We start from the raw sequence: 19,408 nt of genomic DNA on the forward strand, positions 1-19,408 counted from the left end.
TAGCAAAATTGAAAAATGCTCACTTCATTATAATTGTCATCATTGAACAAAAAGATTAAATCTTGTATGAAGAAATCAATAAAGGAGCAAAAAATAAATCATAACCTACCTTGTGATGTGAATTCCTCTCTCTTTTTGTCAATTTTTAAAATGTTGGTAGATAAGAAAGAGTTACTCTCTACTTGAAAAAAAAAAATTAAAAAAAGGTTATAAAAAGGTGATTTTTTTTTATTTGCAAGTTGGAGTTGAAATAAAACTCTTTTAATATTTGTGCAACTTGACTTTTTCCTATCCCAGTTCAACTCCTATTTGAGTAAATAATACGAGGGGGCATCACATGAGTAGTTGACAAGAGTAGATGTATGATTAATGTGACTCAATAATTTTTATTTAAATTATGTATTTATGTGGAAAAAAATCTAATAAATATTTGCAAATATTAATTTTTGAATCCAATGACTAAAAAATCCATGAAATTGGAAAATTAAGAATTCTGAAGGTCAAATAACTATTTTAAACACCTGCTATCAAATATTTTTAACAAATTTTAATTTTAGCCGTCATTATTCTTAAAACTACTACTAATGTTTAGCCGCTTTCTTTACATGAAATTATTTTTGGACAAAACCACTCTAGCATTCGATAGTAAAACACCCTTCTTCCGTATGAATTTGAATTTAATCGAGCTTTAATATAGGTATCAGACACCAAATAGGAAAACAAAAAAGCAAAACCTTCTCCAAACACTGTGCTTTTGGATTATGGGTCTTTTTTTGCTTTTGTTTAATTTGGTTCAAAGTAAACTATTGGTATGTATTAGATAATTTTTTAAAGTTACTACGTTATACCAAACTCGTAGATAGCATTAAAGATGAATGCGACTATCGATTATTTATTTTTTAAAAGAAAGAGGTGGTGGTGGTGGTCCTCAATTATGAAAATGCTGATTCAGTTGCCAACAGAAAAGAAAACTATAAAATTCAATGTTGAAACTGCATATAACGACTCTCATGAACTACAAAGAATTTTGCATCAATGGTTTTGTGTAAAAGAATACAGTGTCTAGACTAGTGGGTAAAAATTATACCCATACCCCCATGAATCTTAAAAGATAATTCCACAAAAAAAAAATTAAAAATCTAGAAACAAACACAATTTTCAATTGTTTCATTTTGGTACTTTTACTTACCTGATGAGGGAAAATTTTACAGTGACTCATGAAATCTTCTTTCAGTGTTGACCCTTGATTGTGTAATTTACATTCCAGACGATGTTCGGTTTATTCTTTGGGCACCCAATTTAGGAACTGTAGGTTTGTTTCCTCGTCCTCGTCCAATTGAAGATCTAGCTTTAGAAGTCGGTACAGGAGCTGCAATAGCAGCCCATGGGTCATTATCATCTAGTGATCCACCTTTTTTCACACTCAGAGACTTTGTTGAAGGTGCCGGGGCAGATATGGCACCCCATGGGTCCTCATCATCATCAACTGTTCTACTTGATCTAGTGCTTGATGGCTGGGAACTAGTTCTTGGAGCAGGAGCAGTAGCAGGTACCGATCCCCACAGGTCTTCATCATCATTTTTGATACTTCCTCGTAAACTAGCAACTGAAATATTGTAAGAATTAGAAAACAAAAAACAATGTAGAAATGAGACTGCTATTAGCGACTCAAGGCAATTCACTTCCATCAGAAATGATGGACGAAAATACGGTTAAGAGTTTCAGCAGTATAGAATCTCCTTGTTTATCGGCCCTCATCTAATTTTCAATTTGCTATGTCTGTGTGGCTCTAAGCTATACTTGTAACTTAATTATTATGACTTGCCTGAATACAATCCAAGAGCATAAGTCTATAGAGGAACACATAGTTTACAGGTATTGTAATTACCTTGTGGTTTTGGTTGAGAGACAGGACGTCTTTGAGCAGCTTGGATATTCGCAAGAAAGGGAGATGGTTTTGTCTCTTCTTGGGGCTCGATATCGTCCCAACCATCTTTATCACCGTCAAGACCTTCTAGACCATTTTCAAGTTCTCCCCATCCATCATTTAATGACGGGGATACTGGCACATGCTGATCTGTCATATCTGTGCTGGAGCTAACATGAATTGGTGTTATACTCGAACTATCTGCAACTGTTGAATTCAGAAACCAGTATCAAGTTGGAGATGTGTTAATTCTTCATAAGCATATAATTAATATTTGAACAAAGCAGCATAAAAATTATCATTATCAGCCAACCCCTGAAGCATATTGCAAAATATATAAATTGGTAAGCTGCATACTTGAGCTAGAATCGGGGACTGCAGAAGTAGGAGGCATGCTTGAGCTAGCTGGAGCATATGAACCCTGCTCAGAGGATTTACCGCCTTTAAGGGTCAGTGAGCTCATAGCCCAACTGCAATATGAGAATAAGGCAATATTACTGAAAATATTACAGGAAATAAAAACTGTAGAAGTGAGGTTAAATGACAGAGCTCCCATAACCGTGACGAATACATGCTTCAACAGTTCTTGACAATATTCCCGTAGTAATAGTTAGGACTTAGGAGATGGAAATATTTTTAATGCTTCACTAACACCGTCCAAATTTTCATATCTTGACAAATAACAGAAATTTTGAGATAATTATAGTCAAGTTCAGATAAAGCATAATTGGGAAATTCTATAAGGAACTGATGATAAAATGATTATGTTGCAGCTGCTTGCCCAAATGCAATGTCTAGCAATTACTTTTACAATAGCAACAAAATGACTACATAAAATGCTCAATTTTTTACATACCCTAGCAAACTCGCGTTTCCAGGAATTGATGAAGTTCCCATGCTTGTGGTGCTGGTATCTCCAGTGTAAGTCTAAGAGAGGACAACACAGAAATGAGTATAACATGCACAAGGGAGAGAATAAGAAACACAAGTAAGAATGGTACAAAGAATCAAGGAAGGTACGTGAGGGTAGAAGAAATGACACCATAATGAACAAGAACATTGATACGCATGTAACTAATGTGTACGTGTGTGCGTTGTATATGCGACCCAATTGCACACTGCACTACGAATAGAAAAAGAATGTACTCCCTCCTTTCCTTTTCTTTTTTCTTGAGAAAAGATTAACTTACTCCCTCCTTTAGATTTTAAACGTCAGTTTTCCTTTTTGGTTCATTCCAATGCGATAGACACCTCTCCGTATTGAGAACTCTTTAATTATTAACGTTCCCATTTTACTCGTAATGACATGATCTTAGAAGAATGACATGGCATGTTGAAAATCACAAAATTGTAACGTAACTTTTGGCATGTTAATATATTTAGCTTTTGTGTCAAAACTCAAAAAAAAGTTCTTTCATTCTTAATGTCTCCGATACCAGTCAAACATTGTCACATAAATAAACCGGATAAAGTAAATGTTTATTTCTAATCTGACACAAAAATACACGAGTGTTGAGTATCCGAAGGCCTGAGAGATTCATGACAAACTACTTAATTTTAAAGTTAATAGCCGGGAAGGACCTAAGAAGTGGCAGAACTCCACTGCCTGCTCAGTTTATGATAACATGAATTAACAAGAAGAAAGACAGTTTCTTCTATCCGTACTAGAATATATTCATGCCACATATAATCCCAGTTTTATGATGTCAACGGGCACAAGATACTCTATTTACCTTCTCCTTCCACTTATGCTAAACAATCCTCAAGTATTTCTTTGAGAAAGGTAACTAATATTATATATCTTAAGCAGAAAGGCTGTGCTACGAGCTACCATTACAGTTCAAAGTAAGCAAGAGAATATGTCCTTGTTCTTCTTATACGGACTCTATCTAACAATGACTCCACATCATGTACAAGATCTTCTTTGCAAGGCAATTCATCTTAATCTTCTGTATGGAGCTGTTTGTTCCTTCAAAACACCTTGCCTTTCTTTCTTTCCATATAGTCGGCTACCTTAAAAGGCGCTTTTACTTTCCAGACAGATTTCCAATGCCATTCAACAGACTGTTACCCAATATTATTAAGAGCTATGTAGGATGACTTCACTGAGTAATGGCCTTTACTTTGCCTTCGCCATATCAATCTATCATCTTTTGTGTTGGTCCAATTCCAGGGATTTCCCAACCATTCAAAAGCTCCTGAAATTAAAGATCCACCCCTGTTGGTTCCAAATATACCGAACTGTCGCATCAGGTTGTATATCAGACAATGATGTTAGGAAATAATTCTTTAAGGGGTCCATGAAGGAAATAATGCCCAAGTTCCTTTATAACCGTGGTGTCCAGAAAGCGTGTACCTCTTCGACTAATTCTACGAGGCACCTGCAACCTCCCACCAGTACAGGTACCAAGTAACTCCGTCCACCAAGGCTTGGACAGATGGAAGAAAAATCTAGTGTTTTTGTCTCCACAGGGATAATGCCCCAAGTTTTATGACTCAAAAAAGCAGAAAACCATTGTTCTCAAGCTCTGAACGCAGCTTCATAAAAGGCAAGCTTTACAACTCAAAGCTAAAATTGGGACAACTAATGTGCAAAATAAAAATGAATACACTAAAATACCTTCTCATGGTGCTGCTTGACTAATTGCAAAAATTGATCAACTGCTTCGAATGCTTTTGATTGAACATCACTGTTCCATTGAAAAGAAACAAGTGATGATAGAGTACATGCACAAACATAATCATAAAAAGTTTTCCAACAACACAACAATTAATCCGCTCCAAACAACAAATTGATTCAGAAACTATGAATGATGCCCAGGCAGACAACTTTGATGCCATTTTGGCAGTGGAAAGATTCCAAATACATTAGAAATGGCAGATATTTAGGATTGTCTGTCTTCTATCTGTAAATTGAGTTGACTTCCACACAATGACGAGCAATATACTCCACAAAGTAAAAAAACCTACACCTCACTAATGGCTACAAGCAATTTCTTACTTGCTGAAAGATTTTTACAATACAGAAATGCACATAAATCATCCAGACAGCGACGGAACTCATCATGTTTGAATCCGTTAGCATGGCATGCTTGATAGCTGAATCTGTCAGTCTAAGCATCTATCAAACCGTCAACCATGAGGATTCTGAAAATCATAGCTATCCGATAGCCTAACCGAGGCCTACTATCAACGAATAAGTTTGAAAGCCACAGAGAACTAAAGCCATGGAGTTCCAAGTGCATAGGTATAAATCTATTTGGGCCGAGGCAAACACCTTTTTTTTTTTTTAATAAAGTAATCAAACATTACTAAGAAGAGAAAAAAATCCACATATACAAGAAGTATACCAAAACATACAAACCTTGCCAAAATATATGGTTTTCTACAAACACCACCTAATCTTCTATGCTTATTGGGATCTCATGGGTGCACCAAAAAGAAATAGGGGATAAGAGGTTATTCCTCAAGTATACAGGATCCTTCTCTATTCCCTCAAAAGCTCTCCAATTTATCTTTCTATATGGTCCACATAAGTACAAGTGGAGGCTGGCGCAACATCCCATGCCGTGCATCTTTCTTTTTCGTCTTCCAAAAGCCCAGCTGAACATTACTTCTTTGGCAAAGGCAAGCTCCTTAACTGTGAATATATTAGTAATGGCAAAGCTTAAAAACTTCTTATTCTTATAGAAGCTAAAGCAATCCCAAAAAGTGTCCCTTTGACTATTGGAATGCAATGGGGTCAAATGCAGCAAGATGGATAGTAAGGATTCATACAGCTGACCCTGACTAGAGATTCAGTCATAGATGTAAAGTGATCCTGGAAAGAAAATCTTCTGAAAACTAGCATAAACAGATTCCATGTGATATCAGATATCTTACGTCCTAACTCCTAACAAGGACAAGTTTTCAAAGAACAGTAAGTGCAACTATTTAAGAGAAGATTACCTGTCTGGATCAATGGTAAATACAACAATATTAGGTAAAATGCGGGTTGCAATCTCAGTCACGTCGTAGTAAGAACTGGTAGCAGACAAAGCCATGATACCTGCCAAAATAAAATTTAACATCCATTATTACAGAACAAGGAACAAAAAAGGGAAGAGGAAGCAGAGACTGACTCAGGAATTTGAAGAAGATCAATAAAAAATCTCAGGAAAATATTGAACTCAAGAAAATTATAATTATAACAACAATAACTACACCTCAGTCCCAACTACCAAATAAGAAAATTATCACTAGCTGGTAAGAAAATGTTGGATACAAAGCATATATGGTGTTACCTGCTGCTCGGGCAGGAGCAAATGTATCACGCAAGGCACGAACAGTGAGTGCATTTATTAGCACCCTTTTCCTTGTCTACGGGCAGAAAAAAACCATTAATTATCATGTCAGAAGTAAAACACATCGAGAAGGATAGGGTCTATCTTAAACTCTTTTACTAATAAAAATCCAGTAGACATTTAAATATTATAACTTAATTAAATTCTGGAGTGGTATGATAACCAAGACAGTTCCTTACCCCCTCATTGAGGTAGCCAGCAATATTTCCAAGCAATATAGTAGTGTTTGTTCTAATTGCCGGTTCTTCATCAACCTACTTACACCATAAATAGAAAATTAAAACCTAAGGAGCAAACAAATAAGCCTAGATAAGAGGAATAAGTTCTGCAGTATGACAAATCCCTGTTGATTGATAGATATTTCAAACACTATGAAGCAAAGAATTAATCATACACAAGAAAACTACTAGTTTTGCATGTACGATTCACACCTGTAGCTTGGAGAGATATTTCAACAAAGATCCCGATATAGTGCGATGTGAGAGCTGCAATAAAATTTTGGAAATGCGTTAGTCTGTTACTAGGGCACTTTATGGAACTACTTTTTTGAAGACACATAATTAAATAAATATATGTGGACTCTCTCTAGTAGCTTAAGATTTTAGAGGAGATGGTACACACTTCACCCATTATCAAAAAAGAATTTCCACGGCTTAGTTCATAAAAAAGAATTAGGCTTGCACATGAGGAGGCGTGTTGAAGGACATAATTAAGTAAATAAAAGTAAACTCTCTATAACAGCTCAAGCTTTTAAATGAGACGGTCACACACTTCAACATACTCAATCACTACGAAACACGATATCGTTACGGATGAACAACCAAAGAAACAATATGCACTATAGCATCACATGCAATGCTAAGAATCAATACCAATGCATATAGAACATCAGTAACCAGACTTCCAAGAGGAAAGTCAAAACATCAAATACAATGGCATGTTCTAGTTCAGGTATACAGTAAAGTGCCGCACAACAAGGCCAGTTAACCAGATATTTGTTCTCAAATGTTAGAATAAAAGTGCAGGACCTATATGCAAGATGTACACACCTTAGGAGCCAATACAAGCATAGATTTAAGTGTCAACTCCCGGAGAAAAGCAGATGTGTCAGAGAACCCAGTAGCCACATGAGCATAAACCTGATCAAAAGCTTTATCAGGCAATTATACCATCCGAGTGCTACAAAATTCTGAATTACTAAGGGTATCCCCTCAATAAGTATAACGGTATGCTTGAAAAATTATAGCTGTAATTCATCTAATATTTTCACACCTGCTCATCAACAATTTTTGCAGATAATGACTCCCCATATTGATCGATATGCTGCAGAAGACCCACTCTAATGGACCGATCATTAGAGGCAAAAAGTTTTATGATTGTAGGCAGTACCTATTATAGATGCCCACAGTTCAAAATACAAGTTAAAACAGAAACTAAACACCAAAAAGAAGACGTGATCACTGTGCTGGAAGAAAAACGTACTTAATCTCGGGATAAAGAAAAGGGAAGAGCAAGAAAAGAGTTCAACCTTGACACTAAACTCGTCTGTTGAAAGCCAAGAACCCATTTTCAACAAAGCAGTTAAAGCAGGAGCAGCAGCTGAACCAAATTCTAATGCAGAAGCTAGCAAAGGAAGCAACTGCAAAAAGAGAAAATATTAGATTTGCTCGTACAATTAATTTAATTATTTTGAGAAAAAAAAAAAACTATTTGCTTTATCTAACTCGCTAGAATTTGTAATGCAAGAAAAAAGGATTACCTTCTTCAGCACAATTTCACGAGGAAGTTGCTCTGCTAGATTTGGAAGCTTACGGAAGAAAGTGTCTTTTTCTACACTATCCTTGAGATTAAGTATTTCCATGAATTGAATGGTCTCCACCAACTTATTTTGGAAATATTCTGCCAATGCATGATTAGCATCTTTAGTGAAGATCCAGCATGTGAATGATATATTTTGGACAGAGTATTAATATTATCACTTCAAGTCAGTTAAAAAGAGAAAAACAAGACTAGATAAATCCAGGGTAAAGTGATAATTACAAAATCCTAGAAGAGTAAAAACAATAAATGTGCATGAAAAATGAGTGATGGAAGCAGCATCATCAGATTAATAAGAGAGACTCAAGCATTAGCTCCACATAATGAGTTCTACTAAGATGAGTCAAAATGGCTTGATCTGTTAAGATAGATTAAGGTTCATAGAGGACATAAAACCATAAGAAGGTTCAGAGCATACTATTCATTATGTGCTCAAAATGAAATGCTACTTATTGGGCATGGAAGTTAATCTGGAAAACCAAGGTACCCCCCCCNCCCCCCCCCCCCCCCCACAAAATGGCTAGCTAGCCCTTCATGAAGCCTCCCTCACCCAAGATAACCACATCAGTTTGAAAATCCCCATTGTCAATAGATGCTTCATGTGTACAGCAGTCACAGGCATATGGAACATGTTCATCTCAGTTTTTGGTCTAAACTGGGTTATGCCAGATAGCATTAAGGAAGGACTGGTTAGTTGGAGCTCATGGAAGGTCGGAAAATCAATCAGGAAAGTATGGAAAATGATCCCTGCTTGCATGTTTTGGTGTGTCTGGACAGATAGAGAAAATAAATGCTTTGAAGGCACCTCTTCCCCAAGCTACATTCTCAGGGCTAGCATTTTAACAACTCTCTGTAGCTGGGGAATTTTTTCCTCTATCAATTCCCCTGAAGCTTTTTTGGAATTTGTTAGCTCCTTAACATTAGATTAGCCTTTTGTAATAGAGCTAACAATGTATTTTACTTTTCTATGCTCTGTAAATTTTCCATCTTCTTGATGCCTCCTATGAAATCCATTATCTTATCAAAAACACAATAATAAGAAACTTGGAAATGCACAATACACACAAGGAAATGGACATCTATATGTATTACACGAATATCTATGTTGCAATTTTACTTTCATTTAGTTATACCAAAAGGCTACGATTTGATCCGTCCTGATTGACCACCCAAAAGGTGCATCAATACAAAAGTGACAAACTAACATGTAGCCAGGTATAAGATAAAGTTATAGAAGGCAACGCCTTTGTGAGGGGGTAAGTATACCAAATTAGACTACCAAAAATGACGAGCAAAGTACAGAAAATTGACATGATTATCTTCAGTGAAGTAGATAGCAATTGGAGTTAAGACTATCATAACTAGCGTGTTATAGAATTCTGCAATCATTCTTTCGTACGAATATATCACAACACATAAAACTGGTTCAAAAGAGGCAACAATGACCTCTTGTTCATGAGTTGTAACTAGGGAGGAAGAAGAAAATTGTAAAATAGATCAGCTTTGAAAAGCTTTGTCTGAATCATCCATGATGACTAATGATTAGCTATTTGTGGAGAATAAAACCCACTTCAGCATCGAACCCTTGGATTTGAAACGTCGATCACAGGCAGATGGTGACATAACACATTTCAAACGTATATTTAACTCACATCTGCTACAAGAAGTCCAGAACTTAGTGAAATAAATACCCTCAATCACTAAATTCAAGGAGAAAACAACAGTTCAACAGTAGAATAGGAGAAAAGTAGTGTCCATAGAAGAACTTAATTAATGTACAAACAATAAAATTGAACAAAAAACATTACCACTATTTTCAAGAAGCTTTGATGAATTCAACCTGCGAGGGGGCATAGAGCTCAAGAGACGCTGATAATCTGGAAGTAGAGACTGTGAGACAGGAAAATAAGCCAGTTGCAAATGAAATGAATTTTTCAAATCCACCAGAAGATAAAGAAGAGTATAATCAGACAGGTGATAGAGAAGCAAATAACTCGGTGATGTTGCAGCATACCTTTGGAATAGAAGCAGTATTGCACAGGTCCTCTGTTTTGCTCAACTTGGTGCCAGAAAACAGTTCATAGATAAGACAGCCTAGCAATTCCCAGCATCAAAAGATTAATTTGCAGTTGAAAAAGAACATTTAAGAACTCTGGAGCGTTTGATAGATTAGCGAAAAGCTCTCCAGACCATTTTGCATCCAGAAAATGGTGATTCCATAATGAATACTCAAGCATTACAACATTGATAATATCTAAGAGAAAAGTTACAGCAAAAGCAATCATTTCATTAGCAGGGGAAATGCTGAACGTTAAAGCATTTTAGATTTTAATGCGCTCAGTGACATATGGTAAGGCCCATAACTGCAATCTATATCATTATAGTGAAACCTCAGAAAACAGAGAACCAAACTTTTTAGTCTTATCACTATATTACCATTGAATAATGACTACAACTAAACCAATCAAAAAGAAAGAAAAAACAGTTACACAGGAAAGACCTACCCAAACCCCAAGAATCTATAGTCCAAGGTGGAGACTTTCTGATTGTGGTCCAATCGGACTTCAGCAGTTCCTTTGATTTGTATTGTGCACCAATAAGCCAATCATATTGCTACACACAGATAAAGATAAACAATTAACCTGTATTGAACATTTGAACTATTGTTGCGTGACAAAGGAAAAATGAAAAGTAGTAGTAAAGCATGAGATACTGGAGAATGGCATCAAAAATCAATCAACTGCACCTCAATCCCAAATCAGTTGGGCTTGACTATATGAATCCTCTAAAGGAAAATACAGATCTTCAGCTTAAAAGGGACATTAGAAATAGTTTCAAGGATAATTAGTTTGTCATGCTGTAAGCCTTGAAAAACAAAAAGTAGGTTTTCATTTTTCCTATCTTTTCTTCAAGTGTCATCTATAGAGATCCATAAAAATCTGTTAGTTGTCCATCCTATTGTTCACAGTTCAAAATGAGGTTTGGTATGGTATAGAAGTGAAAAGAAATGTTGCCAGTGAGTTAATTCCAAATCATAGTTTACCAGCATTGGTCCAACAGCAGATTCATTGTGTCCATCAAACTCAGAAAGAACATCAAAGGCGTGCAGTTTCCAGTCCAGAGTTTGCGTAACAACAACACTAGCCAGACAAACATTTCCATGAACCTGCATTAGTAAAAATGCATCTCAAAATAATCCATCAAATATTCCAGTGATCCAGTAAAGTTTGCAAGCAGAAGATAAAATAACCTCAAACATATACCAGGGCGAAAGAAGTAATAGACATAAAAGATACACTATAGTATCTCCTAACCATTATGTCAAGGGATCAGATTCAGGCCAGCCCTAGTTTAATAGCTAGTAGATGGAAGCTTTCACCGCAGATGAAAGGAAAATGTTTCAGGCTTTAAAGGTATACGCTTCATGCTATGCTTGGCCCAAGCTCAGCATTCAGATTCATTAAGGAATGTATAATGAAACTAAGGATCCAACTTATGTGTCACAACTTCTATGTGCAACGCCAAAAATCGATATGGCTCAGCCATTTAGATATTCATAAGAAGCATCAATAAGCAAATCTACAACAAGACATTATATTTTTATACTAATATTAAAGAAGCTTCAATAGATGCACTCAGTAAAAATGGAGAACAAATGAAATTTAATCAAAAGCATACTTACAAGTTTGCAGTCGTTATTTAAGAAGCTCACAGCTTTGGCTATTCGATGCAACCCCCAGGCATAATACTCGTCCCTGCCACCATCAAATGAGGTGTAAAATAAACTGTAGTTCTCAACACTATACAGCATGGCTTCAGTGTGAGGACACTTAAGTTATCAAGACACACGAAGGAATTGCCAAGATTGAGTAGGCATGGCCAATAATTTAATCTCAGTAGACACAATAACATTTTTTGGAAGTTTTAAATATTTGATTTGTCATGCCTCACAGTTTTGAAAATGTAATCCTAGTCCAAGAGGAGAACCAACAATTTTTATTCAGCCAAACATCATTAGACACCAGTGTCAAGCCCCAATAAACACTTTGTTCTTCAGAATTTCTTTTTTACTTTTAGAGAAGATAATTGTATAATAACAACAGCAGTGAGCAAGTGCTGATATATGTACATGAGTGCATAAACCAAAAGAAGAATCCTTCTCTAATCTTGTAGGGATTCTTAGAGTCTGAGTATTGATTCTGCTTCATTTACAAAATACCTCATTGCACCAAAATAAAAACAAAAGTGTACAATTAGACTTGAACTGTTGTATGGGGTTTGCTTTGTCTTCATAATATCTAGCATTCTTTTTATTCCCTACAGTTCACCCGATGCAAACAGGCATTGTGTTCCGACATAAATTCGTTTTTCTCCTCTTTCTATTTCTATTCCAATGCTGAAGCAGTTGAATTGTGGTTCTTGACATTACCCATTCAAGCCTACAATGTTCAAATCTTTTTTATAACCAAGAAATCCCCAACAGTCATCTGACTGACAGTTCAAAACTTGGTGTACAATGACCTCCCCCCACTTTCTCCACCTAACTACCAAGCTTTAGTCTCCAGCAGAGTTCCAGCTCGTGAGATGTGTCTAACCCACGCATCAAGTGCTATGCTCTTACCACTACACTGAAGCCCTAGGGGGGCGTATAAGGAAATGAAATTGATGCCTTAGAATGAACTATATATACCAAATTCAGGAAAACGAATACACATTAGTTCCAGGTTGAAACTCTTGAAGCTTAGGAGATACTATTGGCTTAAAAGTTGAAGATTATGCATTTTTATTTTTGATAATCGAGAAATCCGTCCGTGACCCGCCCTTTGGACCAATCACAGCCTTCTAAACTCGGTGGATAATGGGCCCGCCCCTCTACCCTTCTCCACTTAAATACCGGGCTTCGCTTTGCATGGTGTGGGGCTTGAACCTGCTACCTAAGCCACAAATCCTCCACCTTTTGCCACTTGAGCTAGGGTTTGGGGGAATTATGCATTTTGATATAACAACTACTCAAAAATTAACTCATGCTACCATTATGGTAATTCAGGTAAGTCATGTAATCGGTCCATCTTAGGCATAGAATGGTAAGAAGTTAATGAACCACAGTAAATTCATACCTCTGGGTACCTTTTAATCCTAATTCCTTAAGCTTCTCAGAGAGGGGCATGACAGGTTCAGTAACAATATAGATGGTAACTTTGGCAGTAGAACCATCAAAATTTTCAGCTTCAGTGCTGTGAAGGAATGACAAAATATTTGGATGCCTAACCTGAAAAACATAAGGAGAAGAAATTAGCATCAAGGAGTCCAATAATTAGAAACGAACCATGTCCATAAACTAAAAAAAATGAGAAGTAACACTCTGATTGTAAGGTAAGGTGAAGTGTCAATGAATTCATAATTTACAAACAATAATTAGCTTACTGTACGAAGTCTCTTGACTCCATTCCGGCCAGCAGCTAGATGTCCATCATTTGTGCTACTTCCTGAGAGAGCAAATACTGACACAGGAGTCCCATCATCCTGTTTGAAGAGAGAACCAAAAATTAACTGGTTAAAGTGAACCAAATAATTTGCATACTGGAAAACTGAATATTACACCAAAATAGCACATAGTTGTTGCTAAGCAGTGTTGTCAAAGGCACGTTTAAGCCCTGAAGCGAGGCTCAAAACATGCTCCGTGTTTTCCCTCGCTTAATGTGTGCTTCATTATCATCATCAAGGATTTAAGACATATTTTTCCTTTCTAATGAGCACCTCCAAAAGAGGCAACACTAAACAATTGATTATTTTATTTGATTATGGTAACTGTACATTCAGACCAAAAAACCCATCAGGTAAAAACTGATGGGGTGGAATTTACAACCCCGGGGGGTATCATCAAGACCAAATTTAGACATGAGACTTTACAATTGTCCTATGAAATCAACTAAACTATCTATCTCACCCACTATACCTTGTTTACACGACAATTACAAAAGACTAAGGGATCGTTTCACAGAGTGTATTAGAAAAAATAATGCATGCATTAACTTTTTATCTTAGTAGTACCGTGTTTGATCCACTTTTTTAGTCTATGTATCATTAGTTATACACTCTATTTTTATTTTTTTTTGATGACAAGAGAAACCCGCAGCCGCTACCCTTTGGGTGCGCACAGGGTAAAACCCCCGCTCCTATGCAATAGCTCGCAAACCACATAGGAGAGGTAACCCGCACCAGGCTCCAGAAGGCAAACCCCTTGCTTTCGCTAGTAATGCAATGGATTTCTATATATTAGTAATGCAAGGGTTTTAATGCATGCATTAGCATGGTTAAAGACTCAATTTTCCCTCAAAACCTTTTTTATATCTTTTCCACCATATTTATAGAGGGTATTTTTGTAAATAAATATTTTTAAAAACAATTATGCAATGCATACTATTTTCAATACACAAAATCAAACAATGCATAAAGAAATAATCTTTGCATAATAAAATCAAGCATTACTAATACACTCTATTTAGCATTATTCTTATACACCCTACCAAACGACCCCTAAAGCTCTTCAACTTGATATTCTGGAGAATGCTGGCTTTTCCATCATGGCCTCTTTCATTTCTCTCTCCATAATGTCCCCCAAATACATGTTGGAATGCTCCTCCACCAGTCTTCTTGTGATCCTCTTCTCCCCAACCGTTCCCAAATTTTCAGCAAATCAAAGGAGGTCCTAGGCATTACCCAATTTATGCCTAGTATACATAAGAACATGTTTCACAGATTTACAGAACATACCTCTTCTCTGTAGTACTTCGTGGGTTAAACAGACTCTCCTGATCACCAGCCAGATGAAGCGTGAGACTTTGAGAGGGATATTAACCTTTCAAATCAGTTTCCAAGGCCAGATAGTTGTCATTGTGTAACTGTAATTCAGTCTCCTTTAGCATGATTTCACAGTAAAGGACCCCTGACTGTGCCGCTTCAAAATTGGCAAACCAGGACCTGCATTTACTCCTGGGAAAGCATTTAGGACCTGCATCAATTCAGTCACACTGGTATTTCCCAGTCATTTAGGGCCCTCCTAAAAATCAAGTTCCACCAATGAGAACTCCATATTTGGGCCACTTTGTCCATCTGTTGCAAGCTCAAAATGTACAAATCTGGAAAGGTAGTCTTCAGTTTCTCTTCCCCAATCCCGAATTGGTTCCAGAGACTTATCTATTTCCCGTTATCAATTGTGTACTTCAGGTTATTACTGAAAGAGAGCCACAAGCTTCTAATTATTTCCACATAGAACACCCAAATGTACCGGTCACCTCAGTAATCCAGCTATTTAGGAGCCCATATCTGGAGCCATATCTGTGAAATGAATCTCCTCCAAAGTGCCATATGCCCATATCTTCACAAAAAAATCTCCACAATCATTTCTCCAGTAAATTTTCATTGTGTGCACCTAGCTTTTTTTATGCCCAGACCACCGTGTTCTTTGCTAAGGATCACCATATCCCATTTGACTAGATTGTACCCCTTCTTCTAGTGGTTGCCCTGCCATAGGAATACTCTTCTTACTTATTGGTTTTTTTCTTTATGTTGCCTGGTAGAGGCCAGAGGGAATAGACTCGTCGTATAGGTAGGTTGGCCATCCATGACTAATTTTATAAATGCTAATTTGCCGCCCAAAGACAAATATTGACCTTTCCATATTGCTAGTTTCCTCTCACTTCTCTCCAAAATCTCATTCCACACTTCCAACTCCTTATTCTTTGCCCCAAGAGGCATACCTAGGTTTTAGTAAGTAGGGAGGCCACTTGACACCCTACGTTCTCTGCTAGGATCTGCATATTAAGCACTTGATTGACGGGGTGGAGACAACTTTTTTGCCAGTTAACATGAAGCCCTAAAATGCCTTCAAAAATGGTTAGGAAGTGTTATATTGCAGTAGGACACTTCCTATGACTTAGCTAGGCAATATAACAGTTGTGTTTGAAGTTGTGCATCTCTCCGACCTAGATAACTTCACACCTCTTTAAATTGATTCTCACAAACTGCTTGGAACCACAGTAATCACTTGTCTCAGATATGTTAATTGAGATTCATTTGCATAAAGAAGACACTGAATTATCATTTGCAAATGGTAAGTGTGAGACTTGTCAATATCCTGCCCATTACTGGTTGTAAAACCCTTCAAATATCATCTTGCTCAATGCTTCCATCACCAAGATGTAGTATATGAGAAATCGTGTCACCGCATCAGTCCTTTGGAACTACCAAAGAAGCCAAATGACTCTCATTTACTATATAGAGAATTTTGACATCGATGTTCTGTAGCTGATTCACCTCCTCCACCTATCCCCAGCAGCTATCTTAATTGTTACAAAATGTAAACCTTCTCAGCTCACATGATATCATAAGCTCTTCCAATGTCTGGCTTAGTACTCCTGGTTTCCCTTCCTTTCTTCTTTTTTTTTGGGTTTGGGGGGGGAGGCTCATCATCTAAGTATGTCTTTATTCCACAAATGCATTCTGAGGGGTTGACACAATCTCGTTTAGTACCTTCTTTTGTCTATGATAAAGCACCTCAACAATTATGTTGTGATTCTTCCCACTGGAATAATGGTCACTTCTTATTGTGAATAATGGGTCTTAATCATTGATATTTGCCCATCCTTCTTCAGCATGATTGCTAATTGCTATACAGCACACATTGACACTCTTTTCAAACTCTCTACATTCCTTGAACGATAGAATCACCTCTACGAACTATCATACTGAAGTGACTATTGAGAAAATATAGAACAAGTAAGCTTCCATGTACTACCCAGAAGAACGCTTAGAATGTGAAATTCAAATCCCACTGCCTCAACAAGTCCTCATCACACAATCTTATATTTTTACTGTTTTGATAACCGTCACCTCAACTAACTCCACGAGATACCATTACATGCCACCTCCCATCAGTACAACAACAAGTACTAGGTAACTTTGTCCACCAAGGCTAAGATAGATGTAAATAAATCACCTACTGTCCAAAAATTTGAACCTAAGACCACTAGGCCGCACCCTTTGGCTCACACGATCTAATATTTAAAGATACTATCAACAATAAGCACAATTGAGACAATTGCCAAAATTGTTATGCTAAATTCCCAATCCAAAACAATAAGCACACGTTTAGCAGTGATATTCCGGAAAATTCAACTTGAAGTTAAATTTCAGAATTTTCAGGAATTTGAGAAAAGCCAATAGACTGTTTTTACTTTTTTTCACTTCAAATTACTCCCAAACAATCAAAAACGGCTCCAATTTGTATTCATGGCCAAACGCTCTGCACACGAACAACACAATCTATGGAAGGAATTTTTTTTTAAAAAAAAAAACAGAAATGCTAGCAATTTTTAAGCTCGTAGCATAAAAGAGATCAAAACTACGTCGAAATCACATTAGTTCGAGTGTATAAATAGAGGAAAAACAAATAGAACCTTGGAAGTGCCACGGTAATGAATCCAAGAGCCCCAAGCAGATGAATAAGGTTCACCGATATTGTATGGCAGATCTTTGAGGCCTGTTCCAGATCCGCTGACGACGCCTTTTAAGAAATTCAGCATCGTGAGAATCTCACCGATCTCCGATCGCCGGCGAACAGACGGGACCGGAAAATAACGACGATTGATCCGCTACGGAAGTTCTGTAGTGTAATTGATTTAAGATATTGTGTGCTTCGCGGTCTACGAAAGCATAGTAAGCAGATTATTTAAATATATACAGTAATTTTTAACTCTTATATAGGTAAAAGTTTAATAGCACTATAAACAAGGGGGAGATTTTTTTAAAAAATCGACATAATAATTTAGCGTAAATTATTAGTTTTGTATTTGTATTATTCATAGTCTTAAAAATACTAATTTATTTGACTAGATGTATCATATGATATAGCTAATGGTTTCAAACTCTTGTAGGGTTTTTAATACAAAACCCAAGCGAAGTGATGAAAACACTACTAAAGGCTCGAACCCGAAACCTCTGATTATGGGTAAAGCACTCTCACTAGTGCACCACAACCTATGTTGGTAGATTATTTGTTACAATTGTTGTGTTTTTCTAAAATTGCATATCTAATATAATGATTTAAGTTTCGATCATATTTGTGGAATCTTAACACTAGTGCTAAAGCATGGGCATATTGCACTTGTTGAGCCAAGATAAATTGTAATTTATAGTTGTATCTAAAAACATTTCTTGAGGATGGCTTAAAGTGCTTATGATACGATCATTATAAATATATAAATCTATATTTATATTATCTTAAAAACACGAAATTTCTAACTTAAATGTTAAATTACTACATTATATTCAACTAAATATAAATTTAAATTACTTAATACCATCAATTAAAAATATCTTAAATATTCTTTATACTGTCATTAATATGTTGATGTTTGTTTTTCGCATTTTTTATGCGATTGAGCATAGATAAGGATCACAAATTTAAAGATTTTGTGCGAAAACTGATTGGACATCTATTTAAAAATGGATCAAATTTAACAATAAAATGACTTACCACATTTGAAAGAACATATTTTATAAAAGTTGACATCATGCTAGGTATCGAAAGTGCTACATAAATTGATCATGTAAATTTCTATTAGTCATTCTAATTATATAGAAAATGTGTCAAATAAATTTAATCACTTAAAAATAATAAATAAATAAACAATACCCCATTTGATCCAAGTATAAAATTAATTTAAGAATGATGGATGAGTATTTCATCTGGCTTAATTAGATTATGCAATTGCTATTGGAAAGTAACTGACCGAGTTCTTTATGTTTATATGTAAACTATAAATTTGAATTTTTAACTCAAAAATTCTTACAAAATTCAGCATATTCGTGCAATGTAAGTGTAAAAAAAATAAGTAAAGTTACAAAAGCGTAGAAATGTATATGCTCATTAAATCAAATTATTTCATAAACTTATATATATGACTTAGATATACGAGTTATTCAATAGAATAATTGAGATGCAGACGGGACGATATAAGGGAACTGAAAAAGCTCTCATTGGTCGGAATCTAGTTATTCAATAGAATAACCAAGTTCTTTTATGTTTATATGTAAACTACAAATTTGAATTTCTAATACTCAAAATTTCCTACAAACCTCAATAAAAAAGTGCAACAAATATGTTAGAAAATTATTTAAAACTATGAAAGCGTAAAAATGTATATGCTTGTTAAATTAAATTATCTCATGAACATATATTATATATATGACCTAGATAGACAAGTTATTCAATAGAATCGTTGAGATGCAGACCAGTTGGGACGATACAAAGGAACTG

The 19,408-nt window shown here is 36.0% G+C and overlaps 1 protein-coding gene across 1 annotated transcript; it reads right to left on the minus strand.

Annotated features, from left to right (window-relative positions):
* Positions 1-999: 999 nt before the first annotated feature.
* Positions 1,000-17,802, minus strand: LOC125867155 (uncharacterized). Its single transcript, XM_049547583.1, has 21 exons — positions 17,547-17,802; positions 13,513-13,611; positions 13,206-13,357; positions 11,771-11,843; positions 11,132-11,254; positions 10,593-10,701; positions 10,103-10,182; positions 9,897-9,978; positions 8,030-8,169; positions 7,799-7,909; positions 7,543-7,659; positions 7,320-7,409; positions 6,702-6,755; positions 6,450-6,524; positions 6,211-6,286; positions 5,876-5,975; positions 4,548-4,617; positions 2,784-2,854; positions 2,285-2,397; positions 1,889-2,134; positions 1,000-1,606 (listed from the first exon to the last, which is right to left on the minus strand). Exons 1-21 carry the CDS (start codon positions 17,670-17,672, stop codon positions 1,257-1,259), a joined length of 2,457 nt encoding a protein of 818 aa, XP_049403540.1. The 5' UTR covers positions 17,673-17,802; the 3' UTR covers positions 1,000-1,256.
* Positions 17,803-19,408: the final 1,606 nt, after the last annotated feature.

The sequence above is a fragment of the Solanum stenotomum genome, chromosome 6, assembly GCF_019186545.1.
Source record: "Solanum stenotomum isolate F172 chromosome 6, ASM1918654v1, whole genome shotgun sequence".
Lineage (NCBI taxonomy): Eukaryota > Viridiplantae > Streptophyta > Magnoliopsida > Solanales > Solanaceae > Solanum > Solanum stenotomum.

Bases quoted from the DNA above. Each gene is read 5' to 3' on its own strand.
- LOC125867155 (XM_049547583.1), bottom strand. From the start codon at position 17,672: ATGCTGAATTTCTTAAAAGGCGTCGTCAGCGGATCTGGAACAGGCCTC. The intron at 11,844-13,205 runs GTATGAATTTAC...TGATGGTGGCAG, and splicing joins GGATTAAAAGGTACCCAGAG to GGACGAGTATTATGCCTGGG. The intron at 7,910-8,029 runs GTAATCCTTTTT...CTCTTTTTGCAG, and splicing joins GTGAAATTGTGCTGAAGAAG to TTGCTTCCTTTGCTAGCTTC.